The sequence below is a fragment of the Symphalangus syndactylus genome, chromosome 20 (assembly GCF_028878055.3).
Source record: "Symphalangus syndactylus isolate Jambi chromosome 20, NHGRI_mSymSyn1-v2.1_pri, whole genome shotgun sequence".
NCBI lineage: Eukaryota > Metazoa > Chordata > Mammalia > Primates > Hylobatidae > Symphalangus > Symphalangus syndactylus.
In genome coordinates, this window is record NC_072442.2 from 15,206,386 (window position 1) to 15,234,315 (window position 27,930).

Below are 27,930 nucleotides of genomic sequence, written 5' to 3' on the forward strand. Positions count from 1 at the left end.
AGTGAGTAGGGCTAGGGGATAAGGAGAGGGGCCAAATCATTCATCACAGATCATTCGTTCACTCAACAAACACCTGCTAAGCATATACTAAATGCTGGGCTTTGAGCTGGGTATGGGGAGTGTGTATAACAGTAAGGCAGATTCAGTTTCTGCCCTGTTGCGGGAGGAGAGGCACCTTTCCAATCATCTGGCCCAACTCTCATTCTAGGGATGTGAAAACAGGCCTGGAGAGGGAAAGTGGCTTGCCCAAGGCCATGCAGCCAAGCGGTGGTGACTGAGGTGCACTGCTCCTGTCAGCCAACAAATATCCATTGAGCGACACCCATGTCCCAGGTGCTGCTCTGGGTCCTGGGAGAAGTGCATCAGAGGGCTTGGTAGTAGAGGGTAGGGACAGAGTGAAGGGTAGGCAGGAAGAATGTCCCCAGGTTGGCAGGGGGTGGGGTGGGGGGTTTCAGTCTCAAAACTCCCATGAAAACCAGAGGGAAGTTTCAGAACTCCACCCAAGAGGCTGGGTTTCTGGGGCCAAGATCTGCCCTCCCCCACCCTAGAATGGGCTATAAAAGTCCCTTCCCAGCTACGTCCAGAGAAGAGCTGGAGGAGGTGAGAGGTCGGCTGGGGGTCCTCAAAGTGAGAGGGGAGCAGAGGACCCTCCCGTGCAGGCTGTGGATGTCACTCACATCCCAGCTGGTAAAGCCTCACTGCAGAGATGTATCTGCTTCCAGCCCTGGCAGGGGTCCTGGCCACACTCATCCTTGCCCAGCCCTGTGAGGGCACTGACCCAGGTAATAGCCCCCTAGACAGGCGAGGAGGAGGGAAGGGAAATGGAAGGGGAAGCACTTGGGTCTTGGAGGGGGTCTTGTGGCTTGCTGAACCCTGAGTCCCCATCTCTTTGAACAGCCTCCCCTGGGGCAGTGGAGACCTCCGTCCTGCGAGACTGCATAGCAGAGGCCAAGTTGCTGGTGGATGCTGCCTACAATTGGACCCAGAAGAGGTAGACTTGGGTCTGCGGGCTGCATGGGGCTGGGAGGATCAGTGAGGGGCATGGGAGGGGCTGGGAGGATCAGTGAGGGGTGATGAGTCAGCCAAGTTCGTCTCACTCATCACCCACCTCTGGACCCCATGAACCTCTCCTGTTGGTAGAGCCTCCCTTCCAACCATCCTTCTGTCCGCTTGCCCTGTCCTGACTGTCCCCCAGGACTGGGTCTCTGCTGGGTGGGTCTGCACCCTCTCTCCAGCCCTCACTCCTCCTCTCCTGGGCAGCATCAAGCAGCGGCTTCGCAGCGGTTCAGCCAGCCCCATGGACCTCCTGTCCTACTTCAAACAACCGGTAGCGGCCACCAGGACAGTTGTTAGGGCCGCAGATTATATGCACGTGGCCTTGGGGCTGCTTGAAGAGAAGTTACAGCCCCAGCGGTCCGGACCCTTCAATGTCACTGGTACTCTGATCCCCACTGAGCCCCCTGGGCCTGCCCTGGCCTGGAGTAGAAGGAATCCAGGAGAGGGAGGCAGGGTACACAGGCTTGGGGTGCTGGGAGGAGAGAGGGTAAAGGGATGGGAGGTAGAGAGCAGGCCAGCTCAGGTCTGCCCACCTGCCTTCCCACAGATGTGCTAACAGAACCACAGCTGCTGCTGCTGTCCCAGGCCAGTGGCTGTGCTCTCCGGGACCAGGCCGAGCGCTGCAGCAATAAGTACCGCACCATCACTGGACGATGCAACAACAAGTGTGTGCGGGGCGGCGGGGGGCGGGGGCTGCCCCTGCCTGGGGAACTCCTCTCTTCCTGCACCCACCCTCTCCCTCCATGCTGAGCCATCTCCAGGCCCTGCTCCCTGCTAACCTATCCCACCCACGGCTGCAGGAGGAGACCCTGGCTAGGGGCCTCCAACCAGGCTCTGGCTCGCTGGCTGCCCGCCGAGTATGAGGATGGGCTGTCGCTCCCCTTCGGCTGGACCCCTGGCAGGAGGCGCAATGGCTTCCTCCTCCCTCTTGTGAGTTGGGGCTGAGGGCCTGGGAGGTTGCTTGATCTCTTAAATGCGGGGAGTAAAACACAGCCCAGAGGCACCCAGGCAGGGCTTGAACCCAGGCCCTTCCACTGACCAGTGCAGTGACTTGTGGCAAATAACACAGCTTTCTGAGGCTTAGTTTCCTCATCTGTAAAATGGCCCTAAAACCTACCTTGTAGAGCCTATGTGAATATTGAAGTCCTTGGTATAAATAGCTTTATAGGACATGCTCTATTCATGCTAACCATTACGGTGTTGTAGGGTTTTTTCTGAGAAAATTCGTGTCAAAGTCTTGCTAAATATAAACCGCTCTATACCTTAATCTGGCTTTATCTATTGATCTATTTCACATTTATCAACTTATCAGTTTTCTATTGATATATCGATATAGCAGTCTATCGTCTACCCATCTATCAACATCTATTAATTAATTTTCTTCTATCCACCCTTCCATCTGCTGACCCAGTACTCCCTACATGTGTTATCCATCACCTGGCAACCAGCCCATGCACCTGTGAATCAGTGCTATCATCTGGTTAGCTATTAGTCTATAAATTGATCTATCTATTTGATCTGCCTTCCCCTCTGGAAGAGCTGGTGAGGTCTGAGCCAGTCAACCTAGCCCCTCTCCTTCTCTTTACCACCGGAATCCTCAGGAGCCCAGCCAGAAACCATCCTTCTAGGAATGAGAGCAGGAGGTGGCTACGCCTCCAGGGACAAAAGGGGCATGGAGGGCAGAAGAGGAGAGGCTGTCAATTCCAGCAGGGGAGCTGCTGCTCCCTGAGTGCTGGGTTGGCTCTAATACCTTGTGGGGTCAGGGAGCCCATGTCCCGTGCTGACGTTATTTCCCCACCAGGTCCGGGCTGTCTCCAACCAGATTGTGCGCTTCCCTAGCGAGAGACTGACCTCCGACCGCGGCCGGGCCCTCATGTTCATGCAGTGGGGCCAGTTCATTGACCATGACCTGGACTTCTCCCCGGAGTCCCCAGCCAGAGTGGCCTTCACTGCGGGTGTCGACTGTGAGAGGACCTGCGCCCAGCTGCCCCCCTGCTTTCCCATCAAGGTACCCTCAGCCAATCCCCCACGTCTTTGTGTGGCCTCCCCCAAAGGCAAGGTGCTGGGGGTGGGGATCTGGAAGACTGGAGCACCATCCTTAAGGAGCTGCCTGTGGAGCTGGGGTACGAGACAGAGACACAAGAAACACAGCTAAGCAGAGACCCCCTCGCCGTGAGTGTTTGAGAGGTGGGGGTAGGGCAATCTGCCAGGAGGCTCAGGTCAGGCTTCATGGGGTGGGAAGCCCTTGAGACAGACCTTGACCCATGGGTCTGAATCCAACAGGGAAAGCCTCTGGGCCCCTGCTTTTGGCAACCTAAGGGCCTCTTAGCTCTTGTCCTTCTCTCCTTCCCAGAGTAGTCCAAGGGCCCTGCAGCTCTTGCCAACTTCCTGGGCTTGGGCTGTGAGTAGGGTCCTAACCTTCAGGCTAGAAGGCCAGGACAGCGTGGGGCACTAGGGAAGAAAAGATAGAATCCAGGGAGCAGGGTCTCTGCTAGGAACATAGGGTTGACACACGTGCACACACACTCACACACACACGTGCACACACACTCTCTCGCACACACACGTGCACACACACTTTCTCACACACGTGCACACACTCTCACACACACGTGCGCACACACACACGTGCACACACACACACGTGCACACACACACTCTCTCCCTCTCACACATACACGTACACGCACAGTCACCCTTAATAGGTGGGGCCACATTCATGAGGGATGACATGTTAGGGCCTCTGGATGGCCTCTCCCTGTTGCAACCTTATCTATTCCTCAATCCCTGGCTTAGGGGCACTTCCTCTGGGGAGCCCTCTCAGATCTTCCTATTACACTTTTAACATATGGCTTCCCCTCCCCTCTCCTCTCTCCTTCCTTCCTCTTTCTTTCTTCTTCTTTCTTTCTTTCTCTTTCTTTCTCTCTCTTTCTTTTTCTTTCTTCTTTATTATTATTATTATTGTTTTGAGACAGAATCTCACTCTGTTGTCCAGACTGGAGTACAGAGGGGCAATCTCAGCTCACTGCAACCTCTGTCTCCTGGGTTCAAGCAATTCTCATGCCTCAGCCTCCCGAGTAGCTGGGATTACAGGCATGGGCCACCACGCCTGGCTAATTTTTGTATTTTTAGTAGAGATGGGGTTTCACCATGTCGACAAGGCTGATCTCAAACTTCTGGCCTCATGTAATCCACCTGCCTCGGCCTCCCAAAGTGCTAGGATTACAGGCATGAGCCACCACACCCAGCCCACATATGGCTTTTCTATCAAGCACAGCAGATGCCACTTCAGCCTAGTTTCTTAACTCTATGTGTGTGTGTCTTTTTCCACTGAACTGCCAGCTTCCTGCAAACTTTCCTGTGAATTTTAACCTTCATAGTCTCCAAAGCACCAAGCAAGAAAGGGGCTTCGAAAAGGTCTGAATTAAAGAAGCTCAGGCCTAAGAGTCAAGAGAACTAAGTTCTAATCCCACCCTTCCTGCTAACTGGTTGTCACTTCCCCTCTCTGAGGCTGTTTTCCTTGCTGTAAAATGAGGATCGAGATTGTTTCAAAAGCCTCATTCATTCCTAACCTTTTGAGACACTATGAAACGAAATGCTAAGGACACTCAGACTGAAGAGGTGAGCAGCATGGGCCTGAGTGAGTCAAGGAGGGCTTCCTGGAGGAAGGGAGTTTTAAGCAAGGTTTTCAGGAGGTGGGAGATGAGGGAGAGGAGTGAGTCTGCTACTGAGGGGGCCCCGTGTCACTGGCTCCTCTTCCATCTCAGATCCCACCCAATGACCCCCGCATCAAGAACCAGCGTGACTGCATCCCCTTCTTCCGCTCGGCACCCTCATGCCCCCAAAACAAGAACAGAGTCCGCAACCAGATCAACGCGCTCACCTCCTTTGTGGATGCCAGCATGGTGTACGGCAGCGAGGTCTCCCTCTCGCTGCGGCTCCGCAACCGGACCAACAACCTGGGGCTGCTGGCCATCAACCAGCGCTTCCAAGACAATGGCCGGGCCCTGCTGCCCTTCGACAACCTGCACGATGACCCCTGTCTCCTCACCAACCGTTCGGCGCGCATCCCCTGCTTCCTGGCAGGTCAGACTGGGAGGAAGGTGGTGTCTTCCCAGGAAACAGCCATCCCTGGGTTCCCAACTGGGAAGCCATGGTGGGATGTGGTGAAGTACATGGTTTGGGACCTCAGTATTAGGCACACCATAAGCATAGATCTGTGCACAGTCATCATAGAATCAGAACGTTGGAGTCCTTTTGCAAGCTCCCTGTGTGTGGCCAGAGATAACTGCTTAACCATCTCCAGTGAGAAGGCTCTCACCGCCTATATGGCACCCCAGCTCAGCCACAGGCAGCTCTGACTGTTAGAAAGGTCTCCTTATTTTGATCAAATATTCACCTATTCCCCTTAATCATGCTTCTGGAACCTCAGAAAAGACACTGTCTCTTTTTCACACAGGAATACCTCAAAGTAGCTGTTAACTCCATCTCCATTTTTTTTTCTCTTCTCTGGGATAAATTTCCGTAGTTCCTCCCTGTCCCCAGCTGTTGCTAGACAGTCAATACCTTCTTCTGGAAGCATAATTTGAACTTTCCTCAGGGTCTTTTGTCCCGTGTACATGGTTACAATAATAATGGTAGTCATTTCTCATTAAGATATTTATTATTATTATTTTAAGATGGAGTCTCACTCTGTTTCCCAGGCTGGAGTGCAGTGGCATGATCTCAGCTCACTGCCATCTCCGCCTCCTGGGTTCAAGTGATTCCCCTGCCTCAATCTCCCAAATAGCTGGAATTACAGGTGCCTGCCACCATGTCTGGCTAATTTTTGTATTTTTAGTGGAGATAGAGTTTCACCATGTTGGCCAGGCTGGTCTTGAACTCCTGACCTCAGGTGATTCACCTGCCTTGGCCTCCCAAAGTGTTGGGATTACAGGCGTGAGCCACCATGCCCAACCTTATTAACCTTACTGAGATATTTAAATGTACCATCTCTAAACCTACCTTGCAACAGCCCTGAAGGGAGGGAATTATTATTGTTCTCATCTTATGATGAGAAACTGAGACTCAGGGAAGGTGAATCATGTGCCCAAGAGCACAGAGTTAGTTTCAAATGGCAGAGTCCACTTGAGAACACAGTCAGTGTAGTATCAAGGTCTCTGCCCAGTCCACTGTATTCCACTGTTTTCCTCACAGGGAGTTGGCCCCAACCCCTCTTTTGAAAGATTGTACATTTGTGTGTCCTGGAAAGGGCAGCGTGTGCCTTCGGGAGAGGTCAACTGAACTAAGATCTTGTGCAAAAGGGTTAAAACCAAGCAAATGATGGAATTAACTTTCCTTCCCTTCCTGTAGTAGGTCTGTTCCTAAGAACAGTCTCTGCCCAATCCTCCCTCTCTTCCTCTTTCCCTCTGGCTCATGGGGGAGAGCAGTATTATACCAAGCCCAAAGGTGGGGAAAGGTATACCAGCCCTTGGCAGAGAACATACAGGCAGATACAGCTCATGGACAGGTGGGCTCGCAGTCCCAAAGTCAAGGTGCCCTTGCCCATAGCTGGTCCGGGCTATGGATCTGGTTGTTTTTTAGAGTAGAATCCTTAGGCAAAGATGCCCCTGCCTGAGACCAGCAGCTGCCCTGTGCTTTCCCACCTAACCCAAGCCTGCTAGGAACCCCTGGTCCTCCCGCTCCTGGCCTGTTGTGTTAGGGAGGAGGGTGGTGATGAGGAGCCTCAGCACAGCTGAAGAGATGGAGGTCCAGTGAGGGCCAGGAGTTTGGCCCACCCCATCTCTCCCATCCCCAGCCCTGGGTCTACCCTGGTAGAAAGACATTTTTCTGGGAAAGGCTGCAGTAAATCTGAGCTTGGGGTTTTCAAGGTGACACCCGATCAACGGAAACCCCCAAACTGGCAGCCATGCACACCCTCTTTATGCGAGAGCACAACCGGCTGGCCACCGAGCTGAGACACCTGAATCCCCGCTGGAATGGAGACAAACTGTACAATGAGGCTCGGAAGATCATGGGGGCCATGGTCCAGGTAAGGAGCTCTGCATCCCGGCATCCCCCAGATGACAAGCTTGGCATGAGGAGCAGTCCTTAACACATCCTTGCGGATGTGCCTAAAACCAGCTGGGTCTGGGCAACCGGCGGAGCACCTGGACCTGTCCTCTAACTCCCTGTGTGACCCTGTCCGTGTCACTCACCCTCTCTGGGCTTTGTATCTCCACCCACCAATAGGAAATTAATGTTGTCACGTTTGACGTGATGACAATAAAGAATACGTCTGAGCCACCCTTTGAAAGGGCAAGGGTGTGGGTGAGTGGCCTCTGGGGAATGTTCCTCCTGTCTTCCCTTCCAGATCATCACCTACCGAGACTTTCTGCCCCTGGTTCTGGGTGAGGTCCGGGCCAGGAGAACCCTGGGGCCCTACAGGGGGTACTGCTCCAATGTGGACCCACGGGTGGCCAATGTCTTCACCCTGGCCTTCCGCTTTGGCCACACAATGCTCCAGCCCTTCATGTTCCGCTTGGACAGTCAGTACCGGGCCTCCGCACCCAACTCGCACGTCCCACTTAGCTCTGCCTTCTTTGCCAGCTGGCGGATCGTGTATGAAGGTGACCAGTTTTTCCAGGGGGCAAATGGGGGTGAGGGTGGGGAGCATGCCCTCCCCTAGGTGGGCCAAGCTTACTGCCAGGAAGCCAGGCTGCTGCAGAGGCCACTGCTAACATTTCCCCAAGACAGTGGAAACGAGGCAGGTGTCAGCAAGACCCTCAGTCACGGGCCTCCCATCCTCTGTGGAATGAGAGGATTTTTTAAAGGGGTGGAGACTAATGTCAGATTGATGGGGAGCTCACCTTCCACTCCTTAAGAAGTGCCTCCCAGCTCCAGCTGCTTCATATCTCTCCAGAACTCTGTTTCCTGACAAATGTTACTAACATACCCGACTGGCTTGTCCAGCTCTGGGCTAGCTTGGCATCATGTGATAACCCAAGTAGCTTCCCAGAGGCTGGTCCAATCTGTGCTGCTCACATTCCCTGCCACCAGGGGGCATCGACCCCATCCTCCGGGGCCTCATGGCCACCCCTGCCAAGCTGAACCGTCAGGATGCCATGTTAGTGGATGAGCTCCGGGACCGACTGTTTCGGCAAGTGAGGAGGATTGGGCTGGACCTGGCAGCTCTCAACATGCAACGAAGCCGGGACCACGGCCTTCCAGGTGAGGGGCTGTCCGCCTCTTCTCCCAGCTTTGCTCAGGCCAGGCTGCTCAAGGGGTTCTGGGAAGACCCTGGTACCTCCTTTCTGACTGGGACTGTCTACAGGATGTGCAGGAGTGCAGAGGCATGCAAGGCCAAGGTTGATGTCCCAAAGCACTCCTGGAACACCGCTTGCTGTCCTGCCATGGCTCCCCCATCCACTGTAGGGGCTCCAGCTTTAGGTTCACCACAGGACCAGGACTTAGGCCCAGGAGCTGAAAAAGGGAGGCTCGAACTTTCCAAGTAGAAAAAAAGCAATAGGCTTAAAAGGCAGGGAAGAACTGCTCCATTCCCAACACGCTGGCAAGTTCCAAGGAGGAAGGCTACAATTCCAGAGCTACAGAAACGCTCCTTGCTCTAAGTGGAGAAAGGCAAAGCGCCTTAGAGGCAGGGAATAGGTGGAATAAAACTAAGGCTGCAGTGGCTGTTTGGTGAGGGCACAAATGACTTTATCCCAGGAAAGAAGAAAATGTAGGCACTTTGTTAGTCACTTTCACGTATATTAATTTATTTTGTCCTCCCAATCACCTTGAGAAGCAAATGATTACAGCCATTTTATAGATGAGGAACTATGTTCAGAGACAGCTAGTAATTTGCCCAAGATCACATAAATAAGAAGTCTTGAAATCTGAATTTAAATTTACTATTTCTCCTTTCTTCCCCGTTCAACCCCAGTAGGGGAAGGCTTTGGCCACTGCCTTGCTCCTCTCTCCTTCCCACCTCCTACCTCCCTGTCTAGAAAGAACCTGAAGGCCCATCTGCCCATGTATGAAGCAGTGGTGGTACCTCCTACTGCCCACCCCACTTCACACAGCACCTGGTAGAGCACAGCAGGCACTCCAGAAACCTGAGCTTCTTTCCTTTCTTAAACTTGGGCCCTCCTGGCAGCTAAGGAGCTGTGGGCGCCCCTGCTGGAGAGCTGAGATCGCTAGCCACCCAAGTTTCTATTAGGTTTTGAAGGGAAGGCAAGGGTTAAGGAAAGACACAAAGAGAGAGGGCGGCTCAACAGCCAATGCAGGTATTTATTTCCAGCATAAAACCTACAGAGGTGGTGGACCAGCTTATTGCCAGAGCCCGCCGCTGCCTACAGCTGGGGTACTGGGTATGGGTATGGGCAGGAGGGGTCTGGGCCGTATGGCTTGCTGCCCGGCAGGTTATTGATAAGATGTACCTATGATCAGGCCCTTTTTTCAGTGGGATGTGGTAAGATGTTCCTTGGACCTTTGCCCAGCAGGATATGATAGGGATGTTCCTTCAGTTGGGCCTTTGCCCATTAGGGTATGTTATGTCTTTCATGGCCCGACCTCCTGTGGAACGTTTCACTTTGACCAAGGTCTGGGAAATGGTGGGGGGCTTACAAAATGGTGCAGTTTGGACTAACATTCTTGCCTTCTACTTTGGTATAAAAGGAAGAGCTGGAGAGCTGAGGTCGCTAGCCACCCAAGTTTCCACATTGTGAGTTTCTGCTCCCTGCAATACTTGTGCCCTCCAGAAATATTATCCTGACACTAGCTCTTGCAATCTCCTCTAATCCCTTCCCAAGTGCAACATCAAACTGGGAACTGGACAACCTGGTTTGAGCTCCACTTAACAGTAAAGTGACCCTGAAGCCTATGGTTGCTCAACTTTAGTAAATATACCAGATATAGTTAGCATGCCATAAAAGCACCTCACAAAGGTGCTGTGAGGGTCCTGAGATATGATTCACCCAATAATGCTCAGTAATGGTAAAATACTGTGTGGTTTTCATGTGTTCCGCTGGGGGATGGTGTGTGTGAGCTGTAGTTCAATGGATGACGTTGGGCTGGTGTCCCTTCGGGACATGGCAAAGCTATCTCCTACCTTGATTGTCACATCTTATGATGTGGCTTGGCCCTGTGTGGGAGCCTGATGGCTGACAAATTGGTATGGCTGGTCTTTGGAAGTTTCTGAAAACTTTTTAAAAACTGCTTTATTGAGATATACCATAAAATTCACCCATATGAAATAGACAATTCAATGATTTTAGTGTATTTAGAGTTATGCAACCATCACCATGATCTAGTATCACACCATTTTCATCACTCCCCAAAGAAACCCTGTAAGAACAGTCAATCCCCATCCCCACCCCAGCCCCAATCACCTCTAATATACTTTGTGTCTCTATATTGGCCTATGCAGGACCTCTCATATCAACGGAATCATAGTGTGCCGTCCTTTTCTGAGTAGATGAATTTTATCCATGCTCTCCATTTGTTGGCTTGTTCATTTATTTATTCATTCGCTCATTCATTCATTCTACAAACCTGGAGAGTCTTTGATATTCTGGGTACTGTCTTACTTGTGTCTAATGAATGCAGTCGAGCCCAGTAATAGTATCACTAAGTGTCGGATTTGTGGTTATGAGTTTTGGGTTAAAACAGCTTTTTGGGTTAGGACACGCTCCTCAGTCTGATGCACACTGAGCATGGTTGTCCACTCACATTTTCAATCAGAGGACAGAAACCTGGTCTTTGGAAGGTTTAGGGACTCTTCTGCCAGCAGGATCTTCTGGTTCTGCCCAATACTGACTGGCCACAGCTTCCCGCCAGAGGACTGGTGGAGAGAAACAGAAGCTCATGGGACGTCAGCAAGACTGAAGCTGCTTCTCCCCGTTCCTCTGCAGGGTACAATGCTTGGAGGCGCTTCTGTGGGCTCTCCCAGCCCCGGAATTTGGCACAGCTTAGCCGGGTGCTGAAAAACCAGGACTTGGCAAGGAAGTTCCTGAATCTGTATGGAACACCTGATAACATTGACATCTGGATTGGGGCCATCGCTGAGCCTCTTTTGCCGGGGGCTCGAGTGGGGCCTCTTCTGGCTTGTCTGTTCGAGAACCAGTTCAGAAGAGCCCGAGACGGAGACAGGTAAGTGACCCTATCATAAAAGACATCAGCACCAGAGGCAGAGCAGAAAAACACTAGCATTTCAAGACTGAACAATGAAGAACACTGCTCTTTTTAGTATCATTTCTTCCAAGTTCACAGGATCTGAAATCAGGAGGCTCCTCTCTGGAAAGCTGGGTCAAAGGAAGAGAGACACTGACCCAGGCAAGGCCCATATTGACTGAGCTGGAGTCATCTTAAACCCAGGAGGTTGCCTGGCAGCCTCACTGTTCTGGGTTGGTGGATCCCAGAAAACATGGGCAGAAAGGGCTAAATCTGGTTTCCCTCCAATACGTTTGTGATTTACGACCTGACTCCTTATTTGGAGTTGGTATTGCCTGAGTTCAAATCCAGCCCTGGCCACTTAAATTACTGTGCACTTAATACTGGGCAATTTATTTGGCCACTGAATTTGTTTCATTTCTGAAATTCCAATCTTGCAGGAATTTTGTGAGAACTGAATGGAATAATATATGTAAAGTACCTGGCACACAACAGGTGCTCATTATAAGGTAATTCCTCCCCAACCTTCACCCACATCTCTTGACTGCCTGGTAGGTTCTGGTGGCAGAAACGAGGTGTTTTCACCAAAAGACAGCGCAAGGCCCTGAGGAGAATTTCCTTGTCTCGAATTATATGTGACAATACTGGTATCACCATGGTTTCAAGGGACATCTTCAGAGCCAACATCTACCCCCGGGGCTTTGTGAGCTGCAGCCGTATCCCCAGGTTGAATCTGTCAGCCTGGCGAGGGACATGAGGCTTCTGCAGGTAAGGGGAGGCCGCCTCCAGCACCCTGGGCTGGGTTAAGCCCACACATCCTTCCCTAGATGGATGGCTGGGTCCTCTTAGGTCTCTAAGCAGAGAAACAGAACTTGTCACTAGGTACTCTTTCCAAGTGGCCTCCCAATGTGCTAGTTTCTGGGCTGACAGTCAATTCCAGGCCCTAGGACTTGGGGGGAAATTAGGAGCATCCAACTATCCTCAGCTTGGTCACTAATACCTGAAAACAGCTCCATTTCTAAACGCCCAGTAAATTCCTCACTTATCCAGTTCTGTTACTTCCACAGGAGTCTATCCCAAGCCTCCAACTTTTGGAGACAAGGGGAAGGGGAGGACCATGAGGCTGCCTTGTCTCCCTGGAGCAACTGCAGGCTGCTGATGCTTCTGCTGGCTATAGCTCAGAGCTGGGTTCCCCAGCCGGGAGTGAGAGCTGGGGGCTCCTATCAGCAATGGACCTTCCCGCCTTGGGAGCCCCTTAGGTATTAGGCTATGAATCAGTGCCACGTGCAAAGGCTTGGGAGCCAAGCCATGTGGTCTTGCACCCCAGGCAAGAAAAGTCAGCTGGAGGGTTTACAGCACTTTCTACTGTTTCCCAGCCCTCCCTCCCCTCCCTCACCATGACTAAGAGACCACTCAGTCCTAGCCTCCAGACACCCCACAATACTCCTCTGAGCCTGGGGCTGGGCAGCATGCTCTGCTTCTACCAATAAAGCACTGATAAGGGCAGGGGCTGCTGTTTCTGTGTTGGGCTAGGGAGGACATGGCCTCGGTTCCATGCTTTGCTCCAGATGTTTAAGAGAAGTGCTGCTAACACGCAAGCTGGCACAACCATCTAAGCCTCTCCTGGGGGCTGAATTAGAGAGCCCAAATAAACACTGTGGAGTAGGGAAAGGCAGAAAAGGGGAAGGGCAGACATGGTAGGGGCCCCGACACTAAGAACACCCTAGCCATACCAGCAACCTGAGCAGACAAACAGCCAACAGAACATCAGTCAAAATAAAAGGGGTTTATGTAACAAAACAAACAAACAAACAAAAAAACACAGTAAAAGATACCACCCAGCTAGCAGAAAGGACTCGGCACTGCCTTCAGCCTTCACTTACTCAGAAATAACTCACATCTCAACCTCGGCAAGCCCCAAGCAGCAGAATGAGGCTTCCCTAGAAAGAGGCTGAGACTCACAGGCTGGGGATTTAAGACCCCTCTCATCGTCCACCTTCCTTCCTTCTTTGGTCTTGGAAGACGAAAAGCTCCATTTTTAAACGGTGGAGAACAGCAGATCCCTGCATCCCCCTGCTACTGTGAGACAAGCCAGAAAAGTGAGTCAAGGCCAGACTCACTATGGGGTCACCCCAAACAGCCTCAGATCAAAAAGCCTGCCTTGCTGTGATGCCCATTTATAGTGGCTGCAAATATAAAGGGGGGGCCACACGGTCTCTGGCTTTATTTCCAGAGGGTAGGGAGAAGACTCTGCAGAAGGCTAGGCAGAGGGGCCAGCTGGGAATTTCCCAGCTCTTCTGGTTCTCAGCAGACCAACGTGGTCTCTAATCAGAAAGACGAAGAGGCAGGACAGCACTGGCCTCAGATATCCCCCATCTTGTCCTCTTGCACTGTGGGCCAGGGCTGCTGTGAGCTAGGAGACCAGGGTTCCAGAGGGGCTCACTAGGTCCTGCGGGAGGCTTTCCCGGGCCTCCTGCATGCGGCGCCGGGCTCGACGGAAGGCCTCTGTAAGGAAAGGAGATATGGTATTTGGCTGCCATATGGTATTTCTCTCTGCACTGCAGAGAGAAACAGGCCCATGCTGACCTGGGGTGGCCAGCTTGGGGAGGGGACATACCTAGCACATTGTGAATGGAACTCTGCTGGCTGAACCCTTCCAGATGGTCCAACACACTCCGCATCCTTTTCCGAAGGGAGCTCGATTCCATGAAGGCCCTGCAGGGAGGTCAGCCACATGGTTACAGCTGTTCTCCACCCCTCAGGGGTAAGGTACCCTGAGGCAGAGGGCCAGGTCACTCACCTGGACTGCTGCAGACAGTGCAAGCGGAAGGTGACAGTGCCTGTGGTCTCTGTGCGGAGTCCAAAGCGGCTCAGGCGTTCCCCCTGTGGCATGCCATTGGGACAGCATCAGGTTTCTGCTGTCTCTAGACACCCCCGCACCATGCTGGCCTCGCCCCCATTCTTATTCCCATTCTTGGGAAGCACAGTTCTGTTGGCGAAACCTTATTCCGTCACCCAGACTCTATTACCTCAACGATAATACTGGGCTATTGGGCTCCCCCAACTAAACCAGGGAACATTCCAACCTCATTTGAGAAGCAGCGGTCTTATATGCTTACTGTGAATCCTCCCCACATCTGATTACTGAGGCCTTCAGTGATGGGGGAAAGAGCCAGTTATTCTGATGGGAACCAGGGGAAATCTCTAACTATACTATTTTCCAGAGACCTGCTATGATAGCAGTGTAGATATTGGAACCTGGTTCAAAGTGTGGTCATGACTTCCAGCTTAAGCCACAGGAAGGAAGGGGCTAATACTGAAGCAATGCACAACTAAGGGGTCTTGACCCAGATCCCACCTCCTACAGAACAGAAGGACAGGACCATAAGTTCTCAGCATGAAGTCACTCCAAAGACAAAAGTCACCTTGAAGGATCCTGGTATCCACACGTAGGAGAGGTCCTCCAGTTCCAGAGAACCGCCAATGAAAAACCTCCTCAGCTCAGCCACCGTGCCAAGCTCCACAGGTCTCCACGTGGAGATCGTCAGGGTGTGTGAGCCTGCGCAAGGGAAGAGAAGACTGGGGCCAGGTCCAGAAAGGGCATGTGGCCCCTCACTGACTCCCCAGCAATGACACAGGCCTAGACTCAGCTACAACACCTGGTCTGGTGATGACCTGGCCTCTGGTGAAGGTTATCATGGTTACCCATAGCACCTGTGTGGAATCAATCCGGGAGAAATTCAAATTTCCGCTCTGCCAGTTATTACCTGCATACCCAGGACAGGTTTCTTAACCTTTCGGAAGCTCATTCTCCTCACCTAGTAAAATGGAAATGATACCACCTGCACCTCACAGAGTGGCTGTGAGAATTAAGTGAGAAGTATGGCACAATGCCTGGCATACAGTAAAAGACAGATGCTTTTATTCCAAACTGAATGCTGATTCATTCAATACACATATGCTACGAGCCAATTTTGCCATACAGCTTCTCACCCTGAGTCCAATCAGAGGAGCACGAAGCACATGGAGAGACTGTCAGGAAGTCAGTGCCAAGGCCATGTCATTGTCTCTAATGGAGGGGGGCAGAAAGTCCTCAGAGGAACAGGAACTCTTTCAAGCCAAACACTTCCAATTCCCAATTATCCTCACCCCTCACCAGAAGCATTCGAGGGTTAGTCTTGTTCTTAGGGCCTAGGGCATGTGGGCCACAGAAGGGCGGAGACAAGCGGTTACCTGGAGTGGCAGGCAGCACCACAGCCCCATAGCCTTCCACACGGTACCTCTGCCAGAAGTCCAGCGAGAGGACCTCACAGTAGAGCACAGGCCACTCTGGGAGTGCATCTGGGAGCAATGAGAGAAGCGGCCAGGTCACAGGCAGCCTTCACCAAGAGACAGCACTGCTTGAGGGGAACCAAGGCCCAGGATCAACTGCTGAGCTACTCACCAGAAGATTCATCCTCCTGGAGGAAGAAGGCTTCAAACGTGAATGGGTAGGAGAAGTGAGCCACCTTGTCCTATAAAAAGGAGTGTCATAGGGTGGGCAAGGCCTCCCTTGGAATCTGTTCTCCTTGTGGCCAATGACAAGGTTATCTTCACAAGGGAAAAAGAAAAATGATCACCCAGGTGGGAAATAGGAGTCTGAGATGCAAAGGGACACCCAAATACAAGCTGCTGCCATGCTCAAAAAGACAGAGAGGATCTCTGGACCCGGTAGCCCTGCAGAACCCACACACAAGTCACCCAACTCTGGAATCCTCCCCAGGGCGCACAGCACTTGGCCTGATAAAACCTCAAATGCCATCCCAGGAGCAGATCTCACTCCCGCTCTCATTCTCCATACCATTCCCAGGGACTTGGTGGCGCAGGTCTGTGTTACTCCTGAGAGCTGCTGGAATGCTGGGCTTGACCAGTCTGAAAGCCAAAGACCAAATATAGTAAGCTCACCTGGGAGGAAAGCAAGTCGTTCAGAAAAAGACAGTTTCTTTTTTCATTTATTCACACAATCAATCATTCATTTACCATTTACTGAGTGCCTGCTATGTGCTAGCATATCTTAGGGGTATCTTGGTAACTAGATAGAAAAGATCCCCATCTCTCATGGAGCTGACATTCTGGGGGAAGCAGGGAGACAGACAAAAAACAAACCAACAAGAGACTATTGGGTAGTGATGAGTGCTATACTAAAAACAAAATGGGGAAGGGACTGAATGATTGGGAGGCTCATTTAGACTGGGTGGTAAGAGAAGGCGTCTCAGAGGCGACACAGGCTGAGATCTAAACTCAGAAAGAACCAGCCATGCTAAGATATGGAAGAAAGGGTTTCAGACGAAGGAAACGGCCCTTAAAAGGCTCTAAGGTGGGACTGAACCTGGCTAGGAAGAATGACTGGAATGTTGTATGGAAGAGATAGGCAGGGGCCAGCTCACTCAGGGTATGAAGTTTACATTTTACTCTAAGTGGGAGGGGAAGCTGTTGGGGTTTTCAGCTCAAAAGGGACATAACTTGTTTACACTTTTTAAAGCTCAGCTTGGCTTTGGTGTCTGTGGCAAATGAACTGCAAATGGGAGCAAGGCAGGAAGCAGGGGGATAAGTCAGAAGTTCAATGCACTGGCCTAGACAAGAGATGGTGGTGGCTTGGTGTAGGGTGGTGGCTTGGTGTAGGGTGCTGGAGAGAACAAACAGGTTCACAACAGCTTTTGAAGACAGAACAGACAGGAACTGTTGACAGATTGGCTGGCTATAGGGAGCTAGGGAAAGTGAGGGATGAAGGATGTCCCCTAGGTTTTTGGCATCCACAACTCAGTAGATGACACTGCCATTCTGTTAGGATGGGGAAGACCAGGGAGGAGAGGTTTGAGGGAAGAGGAGGAATCAAAAGTTCTTTTTGGTCATGTTAGACAGAAATGACAAAGAGGTAACTGGATATGAGTCTGGAGTCCAGGGAAAAGGTTAAAGCTAGAGGCAGAAACCTGGGAGTCTGAGACGTATCGATGGTATTTAAGCCATAGGATGGATGAGGTCGCCCAGAAAGACTGCGGACAGAGAGTAACAGAAGGCCTTGGCTTAGCCGTGGGTACTCTCACAGTTGAAGATCAACAGAAGGGAAAGCATCACCCAAGGAGGCTGAGGGGCCACCAGCGAGACAGGAGAGAGAAGTGTGGAGCCAGAAGCCAGAGGAGTGTGTCATGCAGCACAGTGGGCTCTGGCAAATGCTTCAGGAAGGTCAAGCGAGGTGAAAGCAGGGAAGTCCCCACTGGGTTTGGTAAAGTGGATGTGATCTATGACCTTGAAAAGGACAGTAACAGTTTCAGCAGAGGAGTGGGAAAGGAAGCCTGACCAAATGCCTCTAGATCTGTCTGAATGGGTATAAAAGGAGAGACTTAAGAATATTACTTACGAGTAGTTGGCAATTCTACAAAGAAGTGGACATAGAGATTGTCATACTCATAGCCTTGGGCTGAAACTACGAGAGAAAACAGGAAGCTATTTTAGCTTTTTCTCCTACTACCCTTAGCACCCAACCCAATCCTGAGGGGCCTACACACCCTGAGAGCAATTCTTTTGAGGGCCAGGAACCCTCTGTGTTTCCAAGAAAGACTCACCACTGAGTTTCCCAAGTACAGCAAACAAGGCCTCTACCAGAGTGGAGGAGACTATTCACAGCTCCATCTAGGCACGTGCCTAAGCATCAAGAGATCTATGCTAGCAAGACACTTACCTACCTCTCCATTTACAAAGAGCCGGAGGGCACCCGGGACAGTCTAAGGTGAAGAGAAGTGGGAAAGGATCAGCAGGCCTGGAGGGAATTGGCACTTCTCCTCCAGCCCCATCTACAAATCTGCAGACGACCTGACACTGGGGGTCAGGCCCTGGGTGTCACTACTGCACTTTCTCCCCACCCTGACACTCCTCCACAGATCTGTTTCCTTCATTCCTAAGATTCACAATGTAGGGGGAAAGTACATAATTTAAATGGCAGTGAGGACAATGCACTATGGGAAATTATTCAAGCAACAGCAACTGTCCTGTGGTATGCAATGGGAAGCCAGAATGCCCTGATCCCTTTAGATGGCTGAGGTCAAGAAACCAGGGAATTTTCTTTTTTAATTATTTGTGCATCTGTCTTATCTAACTTTTAAATACTGAGTATTTGTTGCTTATGCAATATGGAAATAGTGAAGGTTAATTTTTCAGAGAAAGAGAGGGAGACCAGGAAGTAATTCTATCCTTGTTTCCAAGTCTAGAGATGGAACTCTTAGAATGAGAAAAGACAAAGAACAGCACAACAGAATAGCTGAACTAAACCACTTTTTTTTTTTTTTCAGACAGGGCCTTGATCTGTTGTCCAGGCTGGAATGCAGTGGTGTGATCATAGCTCAATGCAAACTCAAACTTCTAGGCTCAAGCAATCCTGCTGCCTCAGCATCATGAGTAGCTGGGACTACAGGTATGTATCACCATGCCTTGCTAATTTTTTTTTATTTTTGTAGGGATGTGGTCTCACTATGCTGCCCAGGCTGGTCTCAAACCCCTGGCCTCAAGTGATCCTCCCACCTCAGCCTCACAAAGTGCTGGGATTATAGTCATGAGCCACCACATCGGGCCTATATTTTTTAAGAGCCAAAATATGTGACATACAGAAATGGCACCCCTGCCTCTCTATGGGGTATTTTGAAAAAATATCCACATGAAAGGTGAAGAAGACATTTTTCATCCTTGTATTTATTTTTTAAATTAATTATAAAGTAATACATAAATATATTACCACTGATAAAAATTCAAAACTACCTAAGTTTAGGGAATAAAAAGCAAAAATCCCTGATATATCCCTCTCACCACCCACTACCCACCTACCATATCTAATCCCACCCTCTCCAAACAAAGCCACCCACAGAATGTGCGTAGCCTTTCAGACCTTTTTCTCGGCATTAACAGTTCTCTATCAACATGCAATGTTGCAAAACACATAACAAGGACTATACGTGCTATTCTTTGACTTCCTTTTTACACCGTAGAGTATACCTTTGGGCCTTTAAGAGAGGTGCTGTAACTCATCCACAGTCAGAATGCTCCGGCTAAACACAGCTCACAGTGCTGCAGGAAGCCAAGCTACTCACCATCTCAAAATCAGTGCCTACGAGGCTGCTGAGATACTCCTTGTGCCGGCCATAAAGCTGAGGAAACAAACCAAACCAAAACTCAAGATGCAACCCAAGCTAGACCAAAGTTCAGTTCTGCACGGCAAGAAGAAAAGCAATAGTGGGAAGGGTCAGCAAGAGCTGGAGGCGTAAGCACGTGACCCACCGCCATTTTACTGTGAAGCAGAGGCCCTGGAGTCAGCTGGTCTGTGGCGGAATCCTGACTCTCGCGCTTACAAGCTATGCCACCTTGGGCAGACTACTTAGCTCCTCAATCTCAGTTTCCCCACTTATAAGGCGGTAATAAGTGTTCACCTCAAAGGGCTGTTGTAAGGACTAAAGGAAATAAGGTATGTAAAGTACCTAGCACAGAACATGGTAAATGCTCAAATAAATGGTTATTGTTATTATTATAATATGATCAAAAACTTCTGTCTGATGTGTCAGCAATGCTGCCTAAGTCAGAAGGGGCTATGAAGGGCAAGGCTTTTCCCGAGCAACTGCTGACATCAAGTTCAGAAATGGTCTCAGCTCCAGGCACTGAGGCTCATCCCTTCGATACTTGGAATGAACTCGCGCTTACATCCTTGAACACTCGCCGTTCCCGCTCCTCCTCCTCTGGCTGTGCGAGGGGAGAAACATTGTCGATCGTATATTTCCACAGCTCCTGCTTCTCCCCCTCCGTCTCAATCCTGTAAGGTCAAAACCACAGAAAGGAGCAACTCTAATAATGAGAGATGGGCCCTGGGATAGCTCCCAGCCCAGGGATGAGCGATCGGGGCCATACACCTCACTGAAGTATATGATGATAAAAGTGGCTGTATTGACGACCAGGAGAGAGAAACAAAACGGTAAAGCAGAGAAGGCACCAGACTAGACTCAGAAAGTATAGGTTCTGGGCCCATTTCTGGCTTGAAGTTACAGTCAAACTGTAAGGCACAACATTCCTGCCACCCAGTTCTCTCACCTGAAAAATGGACAGTTGGTCCAGATAATTTCTAATTTACATTTCTGTCATTTCCAAGATACAGAGATGAGGAACAGTCAGCCCACAGGAAAAGCCTGGCTGAGTTCACCCCACTCCGTTCTGGTCAGGTCCTACATTCAGCAGCACAGAGAATCACTGTCATTTAACTGTACCACTGAAGTGATCCCTTTCAAATTGGTGCAGTTGCACATTTTCTGAGAAAGGAGTCCCCGGTTTTCTAAGGCCCTATGACCTGGAACAGAATGCGAACCATTGCCTGGGAATGTAAAAGTTAGAACAGATGAAGGACTTTCTGACAGTCTAGTTGACTAGGGACAAAAAGTGCAACCAAGGGAAGGAATGCCAGTCTCCACTACCCCTTCCTTCCTCTCCTCACCGGAATGCCAGTCTCCACTACCCCTTCCTTCCTCTCCTCACCGGTAGGGTCCTTTGAGGCCTGTGAAGTCAGGCTTTACTGTGATCACACCATTGCTATCCACCTTCAGAGTACACAGGACATGTTCATACTTCTTATAGCCAAGCCTAGAAATCAGGAAAACACCAAGGTTCAGGTCAGTGGTCCTCCAGGGAAACAGGAAGAGATACTGAGCCCACTTCAGGACAGAGAACAGAGGCTACAGGGAGAGCTGTCAAGGTAAAACTTTCTTCCAAGTACAACTAAGAAAAAAAGGAAGAAAAAGTCCCTCCCTCTCCTATAACCCAGGATGATAACAGGAAGGGGATAGCTGGTGAGAGGAGAAGAGGATGAGGATCTGAGCTGGCAGTGAGAAGCTTCACTCATAACTAAGAAAAAAAGGAAGAAAAGGTCCGTCCCTCCTTCCGCTATAACCCAGGATGGTAATAACAGGAAGGGAAGAGCTGGTGAGAGGACAAAAGGATGAAGCTCTGAGCTGGCGGTGAGAAGCGCCACTCACATTTTACAGGGCCCCAGGTCTGCCATGATGTGCATTGTCTGAAGAGGAGTGTTAATGACATGGTTGTTCCTGATGAACTCTTCTGAGGGTTCCCAGGTGACGACGCATGACTTGAGGATGCCGCCCTCCCTGGGAGACACCACAGAAAGGTCACTTCCCTGGCACACCCCAATGGAGCACCCCAGTGGAGAGCCACTTCAGAATGGGAAGTTAGAGCTGGTGGACACACTGTTTTGTTTTGTTTTTTAAGAGCCAAAATATTTGACAAACAGAAATGACATCCTTTCCCTCGCTCTGAGGCACTTTGGAAAAATGTCCACATGAAGAGTGAGGAAGATATTTTATATTTTTATATTTATTTTTTAAATTAATTACAAAGTAATACTTGAATACTATATATAACCACTGATAAAAATGCAAAACTACCCAACGTTAGGAAATAAAAAGTAAAAGCTTGCCCCCCATCCCATGCCCACACTTACATCCCTCGCCTGTCCTGCCGGCGCCGCCTAACATTTGCCATTCGCTCGACCAAGAATGAAGGCACCTCGCTGGCTGCAGTGGTCATTCTCTGACAGTGCTGGGAAAAGCAAGCAGCCCTGTGTAAGCCATCTGGTCAGGGCCACATGGGCCAAGTACCTGAAGGGAAGTATTCCTCCTGAAACCTCATCCAGGACCTGGATCCCGCAGGTTCCACCACCTCACAATGATACATGCTAACAGAGGGAGCAGTGGCCAAACAACCCAAGGAAGATTTCTACCACATCGTGGTTTGCCTTCGGATTTTAAAAAGGAGTTATTTATGTTAATATTAAAATCAGCCTGCATTCTCTGAGCACAAACCAACAAAAAGTTGGGTTAGTTTGCTTGGTAGATGTTGAAGTTAACAAGGTGGTTAGAAAAATGCCAAATGGGATATAAGTATTTTGTGGGAAATCCTCACATGGTAACTGAGCACCAACTGCATTTTCATTTGCTTTTCCAAAACAGACAACCCAAATTTTATTTCATTTATATTATTTTTTTAAGAGACAGGGTCTCACCCAGGCTGCGGTGCAGTGGTGCTATCATAGTTCACTACAACCTTGAACTCCTTGGCTCAAGTAATCCTCCCGCCTCAGCTTCCCAAGTAGCCAGGACTACAGGTACATGCCACCATTCCCAGCTAATGTTATCAATCCACAGCTCTAATAATGAAAGCACGTCAATCTTTCAAAAACATTTATTAATACCTGTTCCTTGCAGAGACCTACAGAGTCATAGACAAAAATAAAAAAAATATAGGCTCTACCCTCGAGGAGCTTAAAATCTTACCGAGAAGACAGAAGCAACTGAAATGCAGTGACTAAAGAAAACGTAAAACAAGGTTACAAGAGTATTTTTGTCATAGGGAAATTGAGGACATAAGCCATTTTCCATAGCTCTACTGAATTCCTCTTCAAACCCATATACTCAGAGTTTGGGCTGAATCCCCTGATGAATTTTATCTAGATTGTTCCAGACTCCACCACCTGTCTTTTTTCATGATGCATGGAGGAAGTCAAGCCCAGTGGTTACTTCTCCAAGTATGCACTCTGCAAGCATATAATAAGAGATACTGGCAGCTCCCCCAGGCCCTCAAGCAGGCAGAGAAGGGATCAACAGCCTTACCACCTGCAGACTATGCCCATTCTATTCCAGGCTGGCTGCCAGCAGCAGCAGCTCACAGCGGTTCCTAGACAGGCTACTTGTTTCCCCTTACTAGGCTCCTGACATAACACACAGAACTCAGTGAGGCAAAAAAGCTAGAGGAAGCAAAGATGGAAGCTACCAAAGATGGAAAGAACAATACCTCCTCCAAATTGGTGTATCTATCAGAGTCAGTGTAGGTAAAGATTCGTCGGTTCTTCTTGCCACCCGAATTCTCCAGCTTCAGGATCTCCTGACGGTACTGATAATCCAAAGGACTCTGACAGGCTGCTTCATTTTGGTACAGATCTACTTCAAACTGAGGTTACCATAAGGAAACAGAGATGTATACATCATTATAATACATCAAACTTTTGCTTCTGTAACTGTTTAATCAAATCAGTTCTACAGAGCTGATGCTATCTGACACGTTTTCATAACCAACACTAAACTAATGAATGGTAGGGGAACCAAGAACATTAGAGCTAAAAGGAACCAGACTGATAGTCTAATCCAAGTCTGCTATTTTACAGATGGCATATAGCCCAGAGATGAAAAGTGCCTCACCCAGAATCATAAAACTGAGTAGTGGCAACCCCTATGTTACACTGCCCTTTAAACACAACAGGGGAAAGTATAAACTGTTACAACCTGTCTGGAAATCACTTTGGCAATATGTATCACCAGCCATGTGGAGGTAGACCAGATGGAATAGACAGAGAAGACAAGAGACACTGGCTCACCTGGCTAAAGAGCTTCTCTTGCCACCCAATCACAATCTCCTCCTCTTCGTCTTTCTCTGGGCGGTTTCCACCTCCAAAGACAACAGAGTGAATCAAATGCTTGAGCCAAACCAGCACCACTTCTTGCTCTGTGGTTGATTACAACCAAAGTCCCTATTCTTAAATTTGCCACAAAAACCAGCTGGAATTCAGCAATTTAGTAAGCACTCAACCTAGAGAAATGCTAGAGAGGCTGTATATGAGAGTTAGTATGAGTAGAAGCCAAGATTAGGACCCAAGAAGTCTTAATCATGACTCTAATTTGAATAAAAGAAAATACCCCCCAGTAATTTTTTTGGGGGGTGGGGGATGGAGTCTCACTCTGTCACCCAGGCTGGAGTGCAGTGGCACTGTTTCAGCTCACTGCAACCTCCTTTTCCTGGGTTCAAGCGATTCTCCTGCCTCAGCCTCCCAACTAGCTGGGATTACAGGCACACACCACCAACCCAGCTAGTTTTTGTATTTTCAGTAGAGATGGGGTTTTGCCATGTTAGCCAGGCTGATCTTGAACTCCTGACCTCAGGTGATCCACCTGCCTTGGCCTCCCAAAGTGCTGGGATTACAGGTGTGGGCCACGGCGCTCAGCCTGCTCCAGGAAATATCTAATCTAACTGGATAAAAGAAACTGAAATTTAGATATAAGCTGAATAGCCAGCCCTTTCTCAGTCCCAACTGTCTGCGTTTGCTAGAAAATAACCCTGGCATTTTTATCTTTACTATTTCTGAAGCCATATATGTAGAATCACAAACACTGAAATTTAGGAGACCAAGTGTCAGGAGAGGACAGTGAAGGCAAATAAATGATTTTTTAACAGAACCAAATCTGGCTGAATGCAGTGACTCACACCTGTAATCCCAAAATTTTGGGAGGCTAAGGTGGGAGGATCACTTGGGCCCAGGAATTTCAGACCAGCCTGGACAACATAGCAAGACCTTTTCTCTACTAAAACTTTAAAAAGATCAACCGAGTGTGATGGTGTAGGCTGTAGTCCCAGCTTGTTGGGAGGCTGAGGCAGGAGGATGGCTTGTGCCTGGGAAACCACAGTTTACAGTGAGCTATGATCATACCACTGCACTCCAGCCTGAGCAACAGAATGAGATTCTGTCTCAAAACAAAACAAAAACAAAAACAAAGAAAACAAATCTAATCTAATACACTCTTGGCTGGCTGAGTATGCCTTTTTCAGAGACATGTTTCACAACCTGCGAGCCCACACTCTTGCCCAGGAACAGCTCTGAACAGAAAGAGAAACAATAAAAGCAGACAGACTGCTGACAATAACCACTCTGTCCTCTCCTTCTCATTCTTTTGGTTTCCCAGATAAGGAAAACCACAAGAACACAGTTGATCTTCATATGCACATCATATGCATATTTTTCAAGCAGTCCCCAGTTTAAAAATTGTTTTTAAAAGTGTTTATATGTGTGTTTAGAGTTTGGGGCACGTTTTCTCTTTTAAAAAGGCCACAAATAGAATGTAGGTTTCCGGGCAAATCTATAACACATCAGAAGTACGGTATTTGTTATCTCACTACATTTGGTCACAATTCTGATTAGTATCAGAATTAGTATTAGATGGCACATCACCACCATAACACCCACTGGCAGTTGGCTGAGGCCTAAAAGTGGCCAAGTCTATGAGGTCCTTCCCGAGCTCGGCAGCAGGCTGATAATGAAGAAAGTTGCTTGATGTGATTCTTTGCAGGTGGACTCTGTCAAGAAAAGCCCAAAATATTCGTTACCAGACATGCAACCGGGAGATGAACACAAAGCAAGGATGGGGGAAACAAAACAGAGGAGGTAGGGTTGCCAAGGTGTGCTGGGTGCAGACAACGGAGAGGGGGTGGGTGGGTGCGCGGTCCTACGGGGAAGAGTGAGGGTGAGAGGGTGCACTGGGGACACAGGGCTCTGAGAAACTGGGAGCAACAAGGACATGAATGGACTTGGGTGGGCCTGTAAGGGGTTCTTGGAGGCTGTGAGTGGATGGGGGTACGGATAGTGAAAGAAGTGGGGAGCCCGGAGAAGAAGCGGTCGGGAGTGTAAGCAGAAGTGGGGACTTCAGAACACCGAGTTCAGGTTGGAATGATCTAAGGATATAAAAGCATGGGGCCTCGGGGCTGAGGCGGTGCGACTACCGGAGGCGCAAGTTGCGCACGGGGTCCCGGGAGCGATACACTGCCTCCCCGGTGTCAGTGCTCCAGACGGTCTCCGCCATGACAGCTGCGACGCGCCGCGACTGCGCCGGAAAGCGCGCCGCTCCGTTTTCCTGGCAACGGAGACGCTGGATCGGGAGGCGACGGAGGTGCTGCGCGCGCAACCCGCCGTTCTCGTCACGGTGCCACAGTCGCGGTCGGTCACCCAGTGCAAGTGCAACCCAAGCCGAACGCTCAAGAGGGCTCCAGGGTCCTGCCGATCACCGCTTACCATGTATGCGAATAAAGCTCACCCAAAGCGGGACCTCGTGCGCTGTGCAAATGAGGAAACTGGCACAGCCATCAGCCCACCTCATACAGACAGACAGATGCAGAAATGATGATGGGGACCAGGTGACCTGAGTCTTCGCCCTCTACCTTTTCCACCATGCCACACTGCCTTCCACTGAACGCGTGAAAACTTTGTCCTGAAAATCGGTGGATGTGACTGTAAGAAATGCACCCATTATTCCCAAAGGAGTCAGGGAAGGTGATGGCCCTTAGCCAGACAGGAAAATATATTCTTGGAAGACGAAAAAAGTGTCAGAAGATTTATTAGTCTTTGTGTTGATATTCACTGAGCAAAGAAAGAAAAAACAAGGAAGTCAACAGTAAGGAAGGAAACGATGTTATTATCGAACTGGTTCTTACCTTGTGTGTGTTAGTTTTGGATCATTAAGCCACTTTGTTACTGCACTGGCTCCCTGAAAAGCCAAAAAAGTGACATTCACAAGTCATGCTTCGTTGGACTAGCAAAGGAACGACATGCTGTAACCTCACGTCTGGCGTCCCAGCGCTTTGGGAATGTCAACATTTATCAGCCTTGTTCACATCTGGTCCTCCTCCAACAAAGTAAGCAATTGTCCCCTGAACTCGAGAATCTCATGCCAGTTTGATGATTTGGCATTGGAAGCTCTGGGTGCCATAGCCAGTAGTTGTGTAACACCGACTCACCATAAATAGCACCATTTATTTAGGATCTAGTGCGGCTTGAGCACTTTGTTTGCATTGTCCCAAATCCTTGTAGAAGCCTCTCAAAAAGGTATTTTTATTCACTTTAAGAGTGAAGTTCGTGAAGGCCAGGGTTTAAAGGACTTGCTAAGCTTGCAAGTGGTAAAAGTACTGGGATTCCAGCCCAAGTTCTGTCTTTTGAAGCCTAACCACCTTCCACTCTGCCTCACAGCCTCTCACCTACCAATTTATTCCATAAACGCACACATTTCCAACCTGGGAAATAATAATTTTAACAGATAAAACAAAAGGCACCTTTCCAGCTCCTAAGAAATGGTCTAATGTTTCCTTTTAAAATTGTGAGTAGGCAATCTGTGCCACATGCACAACAGCTGATAAAGAGGAGCCTGATTATAGTTTAATTTTATAATGAAATCCAACTTATAACAAAGTTAATCTGACATAATTATATGCAAAATAGTTTCTATACCACATGTTATGGAAATATAAGCTATTTGTGTAAGCAACCATAATTAGTATAATTTTTATATAGGTAAACTAAGTTTTCATGTTTTGTTTATTGATTTCTGTGAATCAGGATCCTTTTATGTTTAAATATTCAGCTTATTGGTCTTAAGTACATTTACGTTGTTTTGCAACCATCATCACCATCCATCGCCACTACTTTCTTATTTTTGAAAATTGAAACTCTGTTCCCATTAAATAGCAACTCCTCATTCCCCTCTTCCAGCCCCTGGCAACTACCATTCTACATTTTCTCTCTATGAAATTTGACTATTTTAGATACCTAATCCATATTGTAGCATGTGTCAGGATATCTTTTTTTTTTTTTTTTTTTTACTTTAAGTTCCGGAATACATGTACAGAACATGCAAGTTTGTTACATAGGTATACATGTGCCATGGTGGTTTGCTGCACCTATCAACCCATCACCTAGATTTTAAGCCCTGAATGCGTTAGTTATTTGTCCTAATGCTCTCCCTCCCCTTGCCCCAGACTCTGCAACAGGCCCCAGTGTGTGGTGTTCCCCTCCCTGCATCCATGTGTTCTCATTGTTCAACTCCCACTTAT

At 49.2% G+C, this 27,930-nt stretch overlaps 2 protein-coding genes across 5 annotated transcripts; one reads left to right on the forward strand and one right to left on the reverse strand.

Annotated features, from left to right (window-relative positions):
- Positions 1-585: 585 nt before the first annotated feature.
- Positions 586-12,711, forward strand: EPX (eosinophil peroxidase). Its single transcript, XM_055257023.2, has 13 exons — positions 586-782; positions 898-991; positions 1,261-1,436; positions 1,604-1,721; positions 1,857-1,986; positions 2,858-3,064; positions 4,824-5,142; positions 6,927-7,087; positions 7,409-7,664; positions 8,095-8,265; positions 10,947-11,184; positions 11,761-11,973; positions 12,273-12,711. The coding sequence occupies exons 1-12, from the start codon at positions 707-709 to the stop codon at positions 11,960-11,962; spliced, it is 2,148 nt and encodes a 715-aa protein (XP_055112998.2). The 5' UTR covers positions 586-706; the 3' UTR covers positions 11,963-11,973; positions 12,273-12,711.
- A 265-nt stretch (positions 12,712-12,976) lies between these two features.
- MKS1 (MKS transition zone complex subunit 1) lies at positions 12,977-26,191 on the reverse strand. Of its 4 annotated transcripts, none has more exons than XM_055257029.2 (18): positions 26,142-26,191; positions 25,298-25,407; positions 23,657-23,727; positions 23,077-23,232; positions 21,728-21,825; positions 21,246-21,374; positions 20,749-20,853; positions 19,927-20,035; positions 19,323-19,379; positions 17,924-17,966; positions 17,603-17,668; positions 16,046-16,116; positions 15,650-15,719; positions 15,439-15,546; positions 14,631-14,764; positions 14,006-14,088; positions 13,823-13,920; positions 12,977-13,710 (listed from the first exon to the last, which is right to left on the reverse strand). In XM_055257029.2, the coding sequence occupies exons 1-18, from the start codon at positions 26,189-26,191 to the stop codon at positions 13,619-13,621; spliced, it is 1,650 nt and encodes a 549-aa protein (XP_055113004.2). In that variant the 3' UTR covers positions 12,977-13,618. The 4 variants fall into 4 exon arrangements, with proteins under 4 accessions (XP_055113004.2, XP_055113002.2, XP_055113000.2 ...); XM_055257027.2 differs by lacking the exon at positions 26,142-26,191 and adding an exon at positions 25,831-25,970; XM_055257025.2 differs by lacking the exons at positions 14,006-14,088; positions 26,142-26,191 and adding an exon at positions 25,831-25,975.
- Between the last annotated feature and the right edge of the window lie 1,739 nt (positions 26,192-27,930).

Coding starts and splice junctions, on each gene's coding strand:
- EPX (XM_055257023.2), top strand. CDS start 707: ATGTATCTGCTTCCAGCCCTGGCAGGGGTCCTGGCCACACTCATCCTT. Junction 5,143..6,926: donor CATCCCCTGCTTCCTGGCAG/GTCAGACTGGGA, acceptor GGGGTTTTCAAG/GTGACACCCGATCAACGGAA. Junction 7,665..8,094: donor CTGGCGGATCGTGTATGAAG/GTGACCAGTTTT, acceptor CCCTGCCACCAG/GGGGCATCGACCCCATCCTC.
- MKS1 (XM_055257025.2), bottom strand. CDS start 25,910: ATGGCGGAGACCGTCTGGAGCACTGACACCGGGGAGGCAGTGTATCGC. Junction 20,854..21,245: donor GACCTGGGGCCCTGTAAAAT/GTGAGTGGCGCT, acceptor CCTGATTTCTAG/GCTTGGCTATAAGAAGTATG. Junction 15,547..15,649: donor CCAGGAGGATGAATCTTCTG/GTGAGTAGCTCA, acceptor CATTGCTCCCAG/ATGCACTCCCAGAGTGGCCT.